The following is a 17340-nucleotide window of genomic DNA, read 5'->3' on the forward strand; positions in this document are numbered from 1 at the left end:
TAAGGAGGCAGAGGCAGGCAGATCTCTGTGAGTTCTAGGCCAGCCTGGTCTACAGAGTGAGTTCCAGGACAGCCAGGATTGTTATACAGAGAAACCCTGTCTTGAAAAAAAAAAGTTATTTAATGTAAAATTACAAGATTAGTTTAACAAGAGAAGAGTAACGTGACTTGGACAGGCCAGTGACACAGCACCTGTCTAGAACAATGAGGTTCGGGGCTCCATTTTTGCTACAGAAACTTTTTTTTTAAAGAAAGAAAATGACTACACTAATAAAATAAATGAGAAAAATCACAGGATTACTCAAATATACATTGGATAGGTACCTCATAAAACTCAATGACTTATAAGAAAAAAACCTTCAGATTGGAAACAAACATCAAATACCATAATTAATAGAAAAATACTGAATATTTCTCTTTGGGGTTAGGAAAGAGAGAAGAATACCATACATAACCCTTCTTAATCAGTGACGTGCTGGGAATCTCACTCATTCACCTGATTCCCAATAAAGGCTCAGATTCTCTGCCTCTCCCATAGCTCTGCCTTGTCCAATGTCATTGACTTCGCATTTCCTCTAATCAAGAGATGAATTTAATCACTCATCTCTTGAATCCAGGCTGGGCTTGTGCTTCGCTTTGTTTACACGAATGCAGTAAAATTGACAGTGTACCTACTCAGACACCCTCCTCACTTCCTCTCTCCTTGCCCCCTCCTTCCTTCTCCAGATCTCTTGTGTTCGGCCACAGCCTGTGGAGAAAACAGCAAATCGGAGACCATGGGTAGCTGACCCAGCTATCTCCGGTAGCCCCAGAGTGAGAAAAACTCAGTCCAGATAGGTCAGGCTGCTGAGCTGATCTGCAGCTAATTGCAGATACACACGTGACCAGCTAAAATCAATGGCAATACCAGACGCTCAGGAGACTTGTGAGAAATCTGTGGTATTTGGGGGTGGGCTGTAAAGTAACAGCCAGACGATACTGGTGGTGAATCAAGACCATTAACGTAGAAGGAAAATGGATAATCCCAGGTGATAGATACAGTTGTGAATGTAGAAAACCCAGCAGTACCTACGGGCATCCTTGGGTCCGTTTAGCAAAGTTGTAGGACCTCAAAATAAAAAAGCTGGTCATATTTCCTTAAAATCTAGCAACAAACAGGAAACGTTTTTTAAGCCCAAAACATTTCAGAGTGCTTGAGAGATGATTCAGTGGTCAAGAGCACTTAATGCCTCTGTGTAGGACCCAGGTGGGTTCCCAGCATCCATATAGTGGCTCACAACATCTGTAACTCCAGTTCTAGGGAATGTGATACTTCCTCTGGTCTCAGTGGACATCATACATGCATTTAGCACACATACATGAAGGTAACACACACAGAGATGATAAATAAAGACTTAAAATAACATTTTAAATAACAGCAAACTACATGTGGCACAAGAAATGGAACTAACAAAACTGCTAAAAGATTTTTCATATTAGATTTTAAATCATTACCGAGACAAGAGCTGTTTAGAAAATACAAATGGTTACAACCTCATTTGTGGACTGGAAAAAAAATCCCTTTAATGGGCCAGGCGGAATGGCCCACAGCTTTCATCCCAGCACTCAGGAGGCAGACGCAGGTGAGTCTGTGAGTTCAAGACCAGCCTGGTCTACAGAGTGAGTCTCAGCACAGTCAGGGCCATGTAGAGATACCTTGTCTTGAAATACTAAAACCAGAAACAAGCAACAGGAAAAAAGATTCTTATAGTAAAGATGTCGATTCCTTCCGTTTTGAAGATTCTAGATAATTCCAAAGTCATCTCATTTGTTTTTCTCCAGAATTTACTATTTGATTCTACAAAATGCAAAAGGCCCATATTAATGAAGTGATCTTTGATGGGAAAAAATGCAGAGAATTTGCTCTTTCCGTATACCAGGGTGTATCATGAAGGTATATTATTAAGATGAAGATAGACATTAGAATAGTGGGTAGAGTTTAGAATCTAGAAACAGACTTCTAGCACTTGATTTATGTAAATGTTCAAGTTTTGAGCACTAGGGAAAGTCTTTCTCATCAAATGGGCCAAGACAGCCACTGTATATGTCGAATGCATAAATGTTCTGGTTGAGTGGGAGATCTAAGTGAGTGAGGCAAACAGCATCTCACTCTCCGGAGATTCTGAGGCATCTTTGTGATGTTTCTAACCAAGATGGAAAAGATTGACAAACTGTACTGTTACCATTGCACATTTACATTTTCCTATCAAAGGCAGTAGAGGAGCCTGAAAGGGCAAGCCACCTAGAGGAGAAAGTGTTTGCAACGCAGGGCCAACCGTATATATGTGTCTGCGCTCCTTTAAATTAGATGAAGTTAATCCAATTAAAATGGGTAGATCACAAAGGGATTTATCTAAAATGGCAAGAAGACACATGAAATTGTTCAACATCACTATTAATGAATTAATGTGACTGTAAGCTATAGTCACAGAGAGATTCTAATAGAGATTGATCAGGATACCTAGATAAAACCGAGTGGACAGGAGTGCAGAAGCTGGGCACAATCTTAAATCACTAGTGGGAGCTAGCAGGATCACAGACTGGTACAACCACTCTAGAGAACACTTTGGCAGCGTCTGTCCAGGTGAAGAAACACATGCTTTGCTGCGTTTCAGTTCTGGTTCTAGAATCACGGCCAACAGGAAAGCATGTAGATGCACACCAATGGACAGCCAGATGCGGCAACATGTGTGCACAGCAGCGTTTCCAAACTAGCTCCAAGCTGTAAACAATGTACATTTTCCCTTGAAAAGCATAGCGTTGGCAGTTGTCATACACTAGAATACTACACACCCGTGAAAGCACACAAACCATATTCACATCCCATGAGATAGGTATGCAGCATCAATTAGATGAGAGAAGTTAGAGCTAAAGGATTTCTTACTGTGTGATTCCATGTATGCGTAGCTCCCCAAAACTGTCCAGGGTGGTGGCACACACCTGTACTCTTAGCACTCAGAAGGCTTTGGCTGAGGATGATCACATATTTGAGGCCAGTCTGGGATGCTTAGAGAGAAACAGTCTCAGAAAACAAACAGAACCATCAAAGTTCCCAGAACTTAACCATAGGAGGCAAAACCTAACTATGACGCTTAGACACACACACACACACACACACACACACACACACACACGTGCAAAGCTTTAATAACAGTAAAGGAAGTCTTTCCACTTAAAGTCAGGAGTGTGTGTGTCTTTGGGGGAAGTGCAAGGAGAGGAGGGAGCAATCTAGTGTGCAGATAATATTCTATTCTAGACTGCAGGAATGCTTCCATGGTGGCATGAGATCTCTGGTACAGCCTTTCTGAATTATTGATTTTTGCTTTTGTTTTTTTTTTAACAGATGGTTATTATTTTGATGAACATGAAGTTCCAGGTTATAATATATTATCATCTACTTGATGGAAGAATTACACCAGGGTCCACGGCATCAAGAACGGCCCAAGAGAAAAGTCTACAGCGTCCTTTATCCATGCTAGCGTTGACACCAACCACGGCTTTAGAACAACTGCCTGGAGTTACAGCTGCATCAACAATTATCACAGAGCCTCTGAATTAAAATCTAGTGATTCTCCTTTTAAAGCCTTTATTCGTAGACACATTTTAGTGCGAAAGAAACAAGGCAGACTTACATTGTATGCGGACATACAGGAAGTTATGAACCTTTTTTTAGTCAACAGTTTGAAAAACACTTACATCAAAGTAGATTAATCAGTGATAAAGCTGAAATTTCTGAAGGCACTCAGAGAAAATCTGTATCTTCTAGGCTTTCTCTCTCTCTCTCTCTCTCTCTCTCTCTCTCTCTCTCTCTCTCTCTCTCCCCTCTCTCATCTCATCGTCTTTCTTGTTCTCGGGGATTAAGCCCTGCCCGTGCTAAGCAAGTAGTCTCTCACAGAATGCCCTCAGCATTATTTCTTAAGCAACTAAGTTTTGTTTTGTCTGCTCTATTCTCGCAGCATATAAACATTACTTTTCAAAGGAAGATCTGGAAAAAAACCAAGATTTAGCTTTTTTTTTTTAAAGCACAGTGTAGCTGCTAAAATTGTCTGTAGCTATTTCTTAGACAATTAAAATTTCTTTTTAAATTTTCTTTTATTAATTTTAATATTTATTTATTATGTATACAATAGTCTGTGTGTATGCCTGCAGGCCAGAAGTGGGCACCAGACCTCATTACAGATGGTTGTGAGCCACCATGTGGTTGCTGGGAATTGAACTCAGGACCTTTGGAAGAGCAGGGAAATGCTCTTAACTGCTGAGCCATCTCTCTAGCCCCAATAATTTCTGAGCTCTCTACAAGTCTCAGCTGTGGAACTCTGTCCTCTGGGCATGATGTAGCCATTGCCATCTTGAATTCAGGGCAACAGAGCACTCACTAATGTTTCCTTGTGGAAGTGTGGAAGGTGTTCAAGGGTGTGTACAGGACCCTGCCCCTCCCTGAGGGGAAGCTGTTGCTATGGGGAGGTAGTATTCCTTGGTTACCACCAAGGAATAGCTCTCCGTAAAGTGTCCATTGCTCTGTAAGCAGCCCTTCACCCATGCTCCTGTATATAATCCCAATTACTTTTTTAGGTTTATTTTATTTTATATGTATGAATGTTTTGCTTGCATGTATGAATATGCACCACATGTGTGCCTTGCTTGGAAGAGGGTGTCAAATCCCCTGGAAATGGAGTTATAGATATTTGTGGGCCCACACGTGAGTGTTGGGAACTGAACCATGTTCTCTGTAAGAACAAGTGCTCCTGCCTGGTAGTAGTGGCGCACACCTTTAATCCCAGCACTCAGAAGGCAGAGACAGACAAATCTCTGAGTTCGAGGCCAGCCTGGTCTACAGAGTGAGTTCCAGAATGGCCAGGGCTACACAGTGAAGCTATGTCTTGAAAAACAGCAGCAACAACAAAACAACAACAACAACAAGAAGAAAGATCAAGTGCTCTTAACTTCTGTTTCATCCTTCCAGCCCCAGGAAGCCCAGCTGAATCCACTGGTTCAACAAGCTCAACTTGGGTGGATTCTTTTCTTGGGTCTATCACTATTTATTGTCTTGTCTGGAGTCATAGAGGCTTCTTCACTTTGGCATAGGGAAAGTTAACACACCAACTTCACTTAATTGTTTCTCTATGGGAAATATTTATAATGCCTTCCATTAAAGAAAAATCTGATAGTAATATTTTTCTATATCTTTGAAGTATTTTTCTTAAATCAGCTAAGTATTTTGGAGAAAGAAAATTTAAGAACATCTGCTCTAGAGGAGTCTTAGATGGGGTTTTTGCTTTCCCAGCACATAGCAGCTTACATGAATTGTTTGTGCTCAAGGAAGCTGCTTGTATTGAATATATTGAGTATGACACCATATATTGTCATTACAATTACAATACAAACAGCTTAACCTTGAGCAAAACATCAGAGCTTGCTTAAATATAAGAAAAGGGTCACTCATCTATCAGATATTAGTAACTCCCCTGCCAGCCACGCTGCTGTGAACGAATTCCTTCTTATGTGGGTGTCTACTCTCCTAGGCCCTGAGCTAGGTCTGAGGAACACAGAGATGGGCAAGGCGAGATCTCTCCTCTGCCATCCGTCACAGCCTATGGAGACAGCTGACCTGGGAACACAGCGACAAAATCAGGGGGCCTGCCTTTGCCCAGGCCCACATTCGCACCCTCCACGTTCTGCTCTTCACGGCTGGCAAACTAGAAGAAACAGGTGAAGACACTCTCACCACAACAACGTGCAACAGAGACATCCATGTGCCCCAAAGAGAGAATCTGAAAGATTTTGACTTTTGTATCTAAACAGAAATCTTGGACCGCTCTTCCTGGAAACAGAGCACTCAGCAATGAAGCCCTGATCCTGGGGGAAGCAGAGGAAGAAAATCCCAACAAAGAGGGCAGGGGCAGAGAAGAGCAGGAAAGAGATTGCCGGGTTCCGCTTAGTGGAGAAATAGACGAGTTGTCAGACTCCAGAGCCGGCCTGCGGTGGGCCTGTCCACCCTTTTCTATTGTCGGGTGCTGGGATGACTGCATCGATGAGGCAGGGGTATTCTCTCCTGATGAAGAGAACAGAGGTTCTATGATTCCGGCTGCGGGGCAGGTGAAGCGGAGGAAGAGACGGAATCTTTTATTTTTATTTATTTTTTTTTATTTTCGAGACAGGGTTTCTCCGTAGCTTTTTTGATTCCTGTCCTGGAACTAGCTCTCGTAGACCAGGCTGGCCTCGAAGTCACAGAGATCCGCCTGCCTCTGCCTCCCGAGTGCTGGGATTAAAGGCGTGCACCACCACCGCCTGGCTTAAGAGACAGAATCTTCAGGGATCTGTGAGTTGTTCAGCGAGGGTCAGGCACAGGCCGTGTCCAAAGAAGCTGACCCCGTGACAGCGCTTTCTTGTGAGATGATCGGTTACCACAACTGTAACTGCCTGGGACACATTTGGGGCTGGAAAGCACAACTCAGTGTGGAGCATCGGAGTCTCCTCTGGGTGGTGAGGAGAAAAAGAACGGGTGGGCGGAGTCGCTTTCCTCAGGGGCACTGGCCCCAGGGGAGAGGCATTTGTAATACTGGTCTTCCCCATCCAGGACTTTGACTTGTCTGCAACAGAGAAAAGAGGCTTTTCAATAGGAAAATCAAACAGATGCCAGGATCATCCATCCCTGGCGTACCTAAAGTTGCAGGGGCAGGGGCAGTGGGAGGGCGAAGGGTGGGAAGGGTGGGGAAGGTGGGTGGGGGGGACGAGGGGGCTGGGAGCAGGGCTACACCCTGGCCAACTCTTAATGTGCCTACATTTGGGGCAGTATCTTGGGTCTGATAATGAAGCTTTTCTATTTCTGGGCCTTGGTAAGCAGTACGTAAAAGCTGTGATCATATCATAACTTGATTTTCCTAGGGTCAACTGGTCTGTCTCCTCCACCTGGTGCCCTCTAGAGACAGTTCTGCCCCGACCTCCCTCAGTTCGGAGCAGTGCCAATTATAGCCTCCCTTTCTGGTCTCCATTGTGAGGCTGGCAAACAAGTGGACTAGGTACTCTTCCTCATCATTCCCGGCAAGGGTTAAGCCTCAGGAAGGATGAACCGCAGCGGGAGTGCCTGTCTGCATTTGGGAAAAAGGAGCTCTTGCTCATGGAAGGAGAGTTTTGTACAAGTCAGAGCCAGTCTTTAATTCTGATTCTGTTTCCTTGGGATGATCGGGAGAAATAACATTTGTCCTAGGTGACAGTCTCAACCTTTGTGGACAGAACGGACTCAAGTTTTGTTTACTTGCCACTGTGAGAACGAATTGCTAGTGCCATCAGCGGCGGCGATCTCCGGGTGGGGTAGTATTTTTAGAAGGCTCTCTGGAAAGTTTTGCCTTTCCTGCGCTATCACAAAGGACCCCTTCTGTTTACAGTTGCTGGAAACTAAGAAGACAGATATTTACCCAAGTTTTCTTGGCTTCCTCTGGCTCCCTTGATATTCTAGAGTTCCCTGTGGATAGGGCCAAGAACACACAGTCAAAGGAAAGCACCAAGTCGTTAATTTTTAATTCAAAGTGATTTTGTGTTGAATGCAAGCAGATGCTGATAATATCAGAAGTCACAGCATAATTTTTTTGATCAAAGGGCTCAAGTGAGCCTGATGAAGCATGCATCTTGCTCGTCTTTGATAAACCACATCAATTATTCACCGTGAAGGCAGACATCCTGACATGAAAGCAACAGATAAAGAGCCCAAGCACATGCTCGCGAGGCGAGGCGAGCAGAAGAGCGTGGGGGTGGGGCTGGAGGGGGCTGGAACAGGTATTAATAACGGAATTATTAACTGGAAACAAAGCCGGTAAAACGGCTTTACGGCCACTTTGAACTCACATTTAACTGGTTATAGTACATGGTGTCCTCGGGGCTACTCAGCATTTTGGGCTGCTGACACCGTCTACGAGGTGCGCGCTGCTTCTGGGAGAGCCCATCTTCCGAACCTGCAGACAAGGAAACTTCATCGCAAGCCTTGCCGGGCGTAAGGAGACTGAACTGGGGAACCGCTCTTCGTGTAAATGTACTTGGTAGAAGCCCTGTCCGATTTTAACGAAGCGTTGTTACTTCTAGGAGCTGGAGCTATGTCATCACATATGCACACACACACACACACACACACACACACACACACACACACACACAGAGTATCATTAACCGTAAGCAGAGTGCGGGCATCTGTAACTTTGCTGCCTATTTCCAACTTGAACCGTCAGGCCAGAGTGACAGAAAGCAAATTGGTTTGTCCACACTGCTGAGGTACAAGCTGATTGGTGGTCAGCCTCTGCCCAGGAAAGTACCTGGAGCAGGATAAGTCCATTAGAGACAACAAAGCAATCTGGCATCGCTTGCCCCACACCCTCTAGTGAGAGTTCAAAGACATCTGGAGCGCACATACTCCAGGGGAGAGCAAATGTTTCAGTGGGATGCATTTTAGGGGAACACGGCTTGAGCTAGTGTTTAGTGAAGTGCTTTGAACCCTGCCTCTGATCCCTGTGGCCTCTGGAGGTGAGAGAAGGGAGGAGGAGAGGGAGGACTGCTCGATTTCACGGGCAGCCTCTTCTGGTCTGCCTTAATTTCAAACCCTAGACCTAGAGAGCACCGTGGATTAGGAAACCACACGGCAGATAAAGCCACAATTCATTTCCCTTCTAAGCAAATGAGTTTTGTAGATTCTGCTGTCCCTTTGGTTGGCTATCAGAGTCAAGGTTCAGCAGTTCAGGGTGGAGAGATGGCACTGGCTGCTCTCCCAGAGGACCTGGGTTCAATTCCCAGCACCCACATGGCAGCTCACAACTGTCTGAAACTCCAGTTCCAGGGGACCTGGCACCCTCACACAGACATACATGCGGGCAAAACACCAAGGTACATAAAAAAATAAACAAGAGTGTGTGCTACTCTTCAAGGAACTGAGTTCAGTTCCCACCATCTATGTCAAAGAGCCCACAACCACCTGTAACTCCAGCTCCGGGGCAATTGGATACTCTGACTTCGAGCTCTGGTATTCACACACATACACACACGCACACACACACACACACACACACACACACACACACCTGCCAAAGGGTATTGTCCTTGAATGTTACAGGATAGCAAAGAAGGCTTTTCATGGACAGCGTGCTCATGATAAGCTAATTATTTACAGACAAGAATTGGGGGTCATGGAGAGAGGGCTCAGTGATTAAGACCACTGGTTGCTCTTGCAAAAGACCCAGGCTCATTTCCCAGCACCCACATGGTGGCACACAACCATCTGTAACTCTAGTTCCAGAGGATCTGACACCCTCATCTGGCCTCCAGTGACCACACACGCATAAGGCACACAGACAGATACCTCTAGACACAACAACCATACACACAAAGTAAAATAAAAATAAACAAATATTTAAAAAGGGATTGGAGATTTGTGTTTCAAACCATATTTTAACCTCAATAGAGATTTCCACTTTGAGTAGAAATTATAGAGAACATTTTTTTTTATTTTGTATGCCGTGTTCTAAAATCTAAGAGCTGACTGATACATAAAACATTAAAATATACACATACTTGGGTTGCCATACAATGGTTCTCTGCATATGCCAGGTAATATTTAAGTCAGGCCAAGTATATCTACCTTCTCAAATGTTTAACATTTCCTTATGAAGGAGACACTTGAACTCCTTTCTTCTGACAATGAAGTGCACAGCAGATTGCCGTGACATGTAGCCAGTCTACACCAGACTTTCATATTCCTGTTTCACCTGTATCCGCCAATCAACTCTCCTCCCTCCCTCCTTCTGTCTCCCGCCCTTTGGTGGTCAGCTTTTTCCTTCTGTGAGATAAATCCCTGATTATCCTGCAAACAGATGGTAGGTGTGGTCCTTGTCTTGTTTTCCTTCACACAGTCATCCTTGGTTCCATCCATTCTGTTAAACACTGCAGGGCTTCACTCTTGCGAGAGCTGAGTAGTGTCCTGCTGGGTATATGAGCCACACTCTCTCTAGGCATCAGCTGGTGGACACAGCTTGTTTGCAGTTCTTGGTGGGTGCGAACAGTGTTTTCAGGAACATGGGAACACAGGTTACCTCTTTGACACACTGACTTCATTTTCTTTGGGTTTATAGCCCGTAGAAGAATTGCTACATCATGCAGTATTTTTTATATTTAAAAATTGTAATTATTGACTGTAGGTGGTGGCACACGCCTTTAATCCCAGTATTCAGGAGGCAGAGGCTTACAGATCTTTGTGAGTTTGAAGCCAGCCTGGTCTACAAAGTGAGTTTCAGGACAGCCAGAGCTGTGACACTGAGAAGCCATGTCTCAAAACACCAATTTTTAATTTAATTTAATTTTAAAGTTTTTAATTATTATTTTATCCATAGGGGTGTTTTGCCTCATGTCTGTGCATCATATGTATGCCGTGTGCCCACTGAGGCCAGGAGTGGGCATTAGATTTATGTAACTGGAGGTACAGGTGGCTGTGAGCTGCCATGTGGGTGCTAGGGACTGAACCCAGGACCTCTGAAGAACAAGTGCTCTTAACCCCTGAGCTCTATCTCCAGTCTTGTCTGTAAATTCTTTTTGTAAGTACCCATTTAGGTTCACTATGCTTTTTTTTTTTTTTTTTACATATATTTGTTTATATGCACACATATGCTTGTGATTTGGCATGCGTGTGGAGGTCAGGGAAGAACAGTTCTCTTTCCCACCATGTAGGTTCTGGGGGTCAGTCTGGGGTTGTCAGACATGGTGGTAGGTGTCTGTGCTGGTCAGTTGTATGTAAACTTGACACAAGCTGGAGTCGTTAGAGAAAACGATTTGCCTGTAAGCAAGCCTGGAGTGCCTGTTCTTGATTGATGATTGACGTGGGAGGACACAGCCCAGTGTGAGCAGAGTCACTCTCGGGCTGGCAGTCCTAGGTGCTATAAGAAAGAAGGCTTGCTGGGTGTGGTGGCACACTCCTTTAGTCCCAGAACTTGGTGGGAGTCGGGGAGGAGGCAGAGGCAGGCAGATCCCTGTGTGAGAAGCCAGCGTGGTCTACAAAGCAAGTTCCAGGACATCCGGGGCTATGCAGAGAAACCCTGTCTCGAAAAACCAACACCAAAAATAAACTAATACCTACATAAATAAATATTAAAAGACAAAAAGAAAAGCAGGCTGGCTGGGCAAGCCATGAGAAGCGAGCTAGTAAACATGACTCCTCCATGTCTTCTGTATCTGCTCCCGGCCGCAAGTGCCTGCCCGCTTGAGTTCCTGCCTGCTCAGATTTCCATTATTAATGAACCGAGGATGTGAGCTGTGAGCTGAAATAAGGCCTTTGCTCCCCCAGGTTGCTTTTGGTCCTGGTGTTTACCTCAACAATAGAAATTCTAACCAAATCTTTACCTGGTGAGACATCTAACTGGTGCAGTATTCAGGCACCTGTGCTGGCCTGCCCTTAGGGTCCTGACAGGATGCGTCCTCAGCTGGAGCTACTAAGGGTCCCTCCTGTTCTCATTGTCGGTTCCCTTTTAAAAGGTGGGCCTGCCCACCTCCCATCTCTTTCTCTTTCTTCCCCCCCTCTCTCTCTGCCACTCCTGTCTCCAGGGACCAGCACCCCCACCCCCTGCTTTCTGTCTCTGCCCATTCTCTCTCCTAATAGTCCTCCTATGTTAAGAGAACATGCTGATTTTTCTAGCGGGCTCACAACCACCTATAACGCGGTCTCTATGGGATTTCATACTGACCTCCATGGGCACCCACATTCATGTGCACATAGTTATATGCGTACATAGACATAATTTTAAAAATCTTTATATTTTAAACTTATTTCTTTATTTTGTGTGTGTGAGGTAATTTAAAAAAATTTTTATTTTTGCTAGTCAGCTTTTGAGTTCCTTATACTTTAGATATTAACCCCTTGCTAAATATGCAGTTTGAAAATATTTTCTTCCATTCTATAGTTTCTGTCTCTTTATCCTATTGATTATTTCCTTTGTTGAATAAAAGCTTTTTATCTTGGTGTAAACTCATTTGATTACTTTTACTTTTGTTTGCTGTGTTTTTGAGTGTCTTAGAAAACATTTTCCCTATATGCAAGGTACTTTGTTAGATACAATGGACTGATAAAGGAGATCCCTGAGGCTTGCTGGCAACTGTAATTGGTGAACTCCAGGCCAATGAGAGATCTTGTCTCAAAGGAAAAAAAAGAAAGAAAGAAGAAAGAAAGAAAGAAAGAAAGAAAGAAAGAAAGAAAGAGAGAGGTGTACGTGTGGACAGATCCTGAGAAATTAACACCAAGGCCGTTCTGTGGTCTCTACACACATGCCCTGCCCCCCTCAACTAGGCACAGGTTATAACCCATGTTCTACAACTGAGCTGTATCTGGGTGACAACTGCAGACTGAGCTTTCCTCTCCCAGAATTCTCCTGTTCTCATTGCCCTGCCTCTACTTCCTGCCTGGCTACTGGCCAATCAGCCTTTTATTAAAATAATACAAGTGACAAGATAAAAGATCGTTGTCCCACAGCAAGTGGTATGTGGACAGAGAAGATCAACCATGAGGGAGGGCGGCAAGGGGGCATGCATCCAATCTTTCTCAGTCTGGGGAACAGGCTGGGTTCTTGGTCTCTGAGGGATAGGCAGGCTAAGAAACAGAAGTCCTGGGACAAAAGGAGTGGACACCTGGGGAGTCACTGGTCCTGTTCCCTCCCACGAACCCTAGCAGGCATAGTGGGTTTCTGAGCAGAGAGCTCTGATCTTATTGCCATTTTATGGATGACGCATTCCCAACATCACTTGCCAAGGAAAACATCCTCTTGAAGCAAACAGAGCATTTACTATTCTAGATCTACAGATGGCAAAGCCCTGGTGAGATTATGAGATCTACCCCTGGGGTGTTTAAATAGGACCAGAGTTATACAATTCTTGTGCAAAGCCCTGTCAACTCCAAGTAGAAGTGTGTGAGGGGGTATGTCAGTCTTTGACTGATGTTCTCGGGCATTTGGAGGTGACAGTAACTCAGCTCCAATCAGATCACTGCACAATTCTCTTGTCAATCCTTCCAGGAAGTTTGCTTCTCCTACCACTTCACCTTTTGTGTAATAAATCTTGTTTTAACTCAAAATATCTTAATTATTTTCCTTACTTCATCTTATTTGGGGAAGAATAAATGAACCTAAAGATATAAACATGGTATAAAGAAATTGAGAGATCACACGGTTACTTAAAAGGCATATTTTTGCAACTGTGAACTCAGGGTTTCCAGTCTCACTGAGGCTAGTTCCTGCAAACTACACCAGCTGTCCAGTTTTTAAAACACCAATGCCAGAATCAAGACTTGGACATCAATATGAGAACGTAAAACCTCTTTAGAGTCCTTTAGTGTGCAGCCAGGACTGAGGAAGATGGTCCCTGGCCACGGAGCCTTTCCCATCCAGTAAGAACCACACAGTGGAAAGTTGGTAACAATATGTAGACCCTCACCAGGGCTATCAGTGAAATAATCTTCCCAAGGAGGTAGGAAATCCCTGATGTACTCCAAAGGGGAAGCTGTTTCAGGGATGCTCAGAGCCTTCACAGGGAGGAGGAAGGGAGACATCTACCTTGGGAGTTCAGACTTTCAAATTGAAGTCCTGAAGTTCCCTGTAAGCTAACTCTTCGGTTTGGCCCTTTGCTTTTACGTTGGAGGGATTCAAGGCGTTTGGGCAGAGGTTCCTCCATCCTGGTGTTCTAGTTTGATTTCCAATGCTGTGATAAAATAAGCCTGGCAAAAGGCAGCTTTGGGGATAGGGAGTTTATTTTAGGTCATGATTTCAGTTCCAGTCAGTCACAGCAGGGGAACAGAGGGAGAGACTGAAGTGGCTGGCCACATTCACAGCGAAGAGCAGAGAAGGGACGCATGCATGGTGTGCTCAGCTGGCTCCCCACACTCTTATCCAGTCCAGGGTGCAAGCCATGAAGCCGTGCAGGCCACAGTCAGGGTGGGTCTTTCTCCCTCCTCCTGCTTTGCCCACAAGAGAACCTGATCTAGACGATTTTCCAGGCAGACTCTATTCTTAGGTGATTCTAGACTGCACAAGGTTGACAATTTAAGCTCCCCAACACACCTGCTCCACTGTCAGAATGGAGACAAAATTCTCGACTTAAAGCCTTGAGATCGTGCTGGGAATGGAAGAGTATGCCTTAAATCCTAGCACCTGGAAAGCAAAGGCAGGTGGATGTGGATGAGTTCAAGGCCAGCCTGGTCTACATAGTGAATTTCAGGATGGCCAGGGCTACATAGTGTAGCATGAATAATAAAAAACCAGAGACAGAAATTGGGGTTTAACCTAAAAACCAGAAAAGCAAAGCAGCCAAGCCACTAAAGAATATAGTGATATTTTATTTATGTTTTAATAAATAAAACTTGCTTAAAAATCAGAAGGACAAAGCCAAGCCACTAGAGGTCAGTCAGTGGTGGCACACACCTTTAATCAGGATTTGGGAGAGAGAGGCAGATGGATCTCTGTGAGTTCACGGCCACCCTGGGCTACACAAGATCAAAGCTGAAACAAATCCATGTGGTGGCAGCTCACACATTTAATCCCAGCACTACAGGAAATATAAAATGGGAGGAGAGAGAGGCTCGGACTGCTTAGTCTGCTTAATCTGCTTAGGCTGTGGTCGCCCAGCCTTGGTAGAGGTAAGACTTCTCTAGTGGCTTGGCTGCTTTGCTTTCCTGGTTTTCAGGTTGAACCCCAATTTCTGTCTCTGGGTTTTTATTTTCGTGCTGCAACATAGTGAGACCCTGACTCAAACAACAACAACAACAAACAAAACAAACTTCCAAGGTCTAGGTTGTTGTTTCCACTATTGGGTGACTGTGTGATTGTGTATGTGTGTGTGTGTGATAGTATGTATGTATGTATTTTTTTTTAAACTGGGACTTTCTCAAAAGTTTTCACCTGACCAAGTCTAAATTCAGAAAGAGAGAGGGAGAGAGAGAGAGAATTTTTCTCCTGGGCTATCCATGTAATTCATATCTTGCTTTCTAAGATGAAAGGAAGATACAAATTTTCCCAGTTGCCATGTTATGTCATAAATAATTTCCTTCAAAATCACAAAATTGCTACAAAGAAAACATCCCTGAGTTAAATTAGTGCCTGTGGAAGATGCTAGAGTTGTAAATTGTCTATGTGGAATATTAAATTAGAGAGATGGCTGAAATTTTCATTTTCCCTGAAAACCATTTCATAGCTCAGGGGCTGGAATGTGCAAGAACATACTTATGCATACGTGCACACACACACACACACACACACACACACACACACACACACATTGGCTAAATGAATTAGTGGTCGCAATTCTCCCTCTTGTTCATATCTCTTTCCTCTTCATGGTCTGTTCTCTGGTTCTATCAGCTGGCTTATTGTCAAGGGTTCTAGTAAGAAAATAGTATTCTATATCATGAAATACTTTAGGAATGCAAAATTTACCAAAAAGGGTGATAAAACCAGTCTTTCAAGGAAAGTTAATTGCCATTTTTAAAAAGTTTTTCAGGGGCTGGAGAGGTGGCTCAGAGGTTAAGAGTACTGGCTGCTCTTCCAGAGGTACTGAGTTCAATTCCCAGCAACCACATGGTGGCTCACAACCATCTGTACTGAGATCTGGCAGCCTCCTCTGGCGTGCGGGCATACTGGAGGCAGAATGTTGTATACACAATAAATAAATAAATCTTTTTAAAAAAAAGTTTTTCAGCAACTAGAGAGATGGTTCAGTGGTTAAGGGCACTGGCTGTCCTTCCAGAGGATCTAGGTTCAGTTCTCAGCATCCACATGGCAGCTCACAACCATTTGTAATTCTGATTCCAGTGCCTCTGACACCCTCCTCTGGCCTGTGTGGGTACTGCATGCACATAGCCCATAGATGTACATGAAGATAAGATACTCCTGCACATAAAATAACAATAACAAATTTGCATTCATTTTTTTAACTAAAAACATTTTAGTTGTCCATCTAATTTGTATTATAGCTTTCCTTTCTGAACAATAGGAGCATAACTATTTTTAACAACAGAATCATAACTATTTTCCTTATCGTTAGCCTATTTTGAAAATCACGTATCTCTTTAAGGATAATGTGGGGCGTCCTTCGGCATATGTGTTGCATTTATTGGTTGATGAATAAAGCTTTTGGGGCCAATGGCTTAGCAGAGTGAAACCAGGGGGTAAATCAGAACAGAGATACAGAGAGAGAGAGAGTAGGTGGCATCAAGGAGAAGCCAAAGCTGCCAAAGGAACCTTACTGCTCGCTGGAAACTTACTGATCAGCCACAGCCTCGTGGCGATGCACAGATTAATAGAAATGGGTTAATTTAAGATATAAGAGTTAGCCAGGAATATGCCTGAGTCATTGGCCAAACAGTGTTGTAATTAATATAGTTTCTGTGTGATTATTAGGGTCTGGGCGGCTGGGAAACAAACGAGCAGTCTCCTACTACAGAGTTATATTGTTTATTAAATTATATTAGCACTATGATCAAAATTCTAGGTGATAAATGCAATTGGTTTGATTCTTTGATCTCCTTCTTTCATTAACAGCAGTTGCTGGGACAGGTTTCTTCATCACTGTCCAGTAGTAGTCTAAACTTTATTATTTCTAGTGGCTGCATAAGTTCTGCTTTATAGATGAACTGTGGCCAATATGTGGAATTTCCTATTGGGGCATAGAAATGATTTCCAGTGTTTCTCTACAAACAACTCTGGGGTTGCAAACACCACCGCTCTTGGCTGCACAGCATGTGGGTTTTTTTTTTGTTTGTTTGTTTGTTTGTTTGCTTGCTTGCTTTTGTTTTTCAAGGCAGGGTTTCTCTGGGCAGCTCTGGCTATCCTGGAGCTCACTCTGTAGACCAACCATCCAAACAAACAGAAACATGCACAAAAGCAAGTGTGAAATACATTTAAGACAGTAATGCCGCACCACCTCTGGGGTTCTAAGTTGGCTCAGACAATGAGTTGCTACATTACGACCCTGTCAGCTAATTCAAGTTAGACTTCTGTCCACTGAGCGTCACAGCTTTTGCTCACACACCAAATAACAATGTAGGCTGTCGTCCATTTCCCCTCCCAGAACATCCGTGTCAGCTAGTCAGCTTGCCACATCGCCAGCAGTCAGGTCATTCTCCCTCCTCTTTGATTCCTGTCCTTAGTGCCACCACACCCATCTCACACAGGTATCGATCCTGATGCCCACCCAATTATCCCCATCGCAGCTATGGGCCCCAGCATGGCTGCGGTTCCCATAGGAATTCCTGACGTACGGAGAGAGAGCACAGTGCTCCCAGCGGATACTGCGG

The 17340-nt window shown here is 44.1% G+C and overlaps 1 protein-coding gene across 1 annotated transcript in view; it reads right to left on the reverse strand.

Moving 5' to 3' along the window:
- Window positions 1-3845: 3845 nt before the first annotated feature.
- Window positions 3846-17340, reverse strand: part of Myo3b (myosin IIIB) — a 270528-nt gene continuing 257033 nt past the window's right edge. Inside the window, exons 31-33 of the mRNA XM_050123618.1 lie at window positions 7881-7987; window positions 7454-7500; window positions 3846-6628 (exon numbers count right to left, since the gene is read on the reverse strand). Coding sequence (XP_049979575.1) covers window positions 6490-6628; window positions 7454-7500; window positions 7881-7987 — 293 coding nt within the window. The 3' untranslated portion in view covers window positions 3846-6489. The remainder of the gene's footprint in view (window positions 6629-7453; window positions 7501-7880; window positions 7988-17340) is intronic.

This window comes from Alexandromys fortis, unplaced genomic scaffold, assembly GCF_014885135.2.
Source record: "Alexandromys fortis isolate MF-2015 unplaced genomic scaffold, M_Fortis_MF-2015_v1.1 scaffold_8_9099976_23576923, whole genome shotgun sequence".
In the NCBI taxonomy this organism is placed as follows: Eukaryota; Metazoa; Chordata; class Mammalia; order Rodentia; family Cricetidae; genus Alexandromys; species Alexandromys fortis.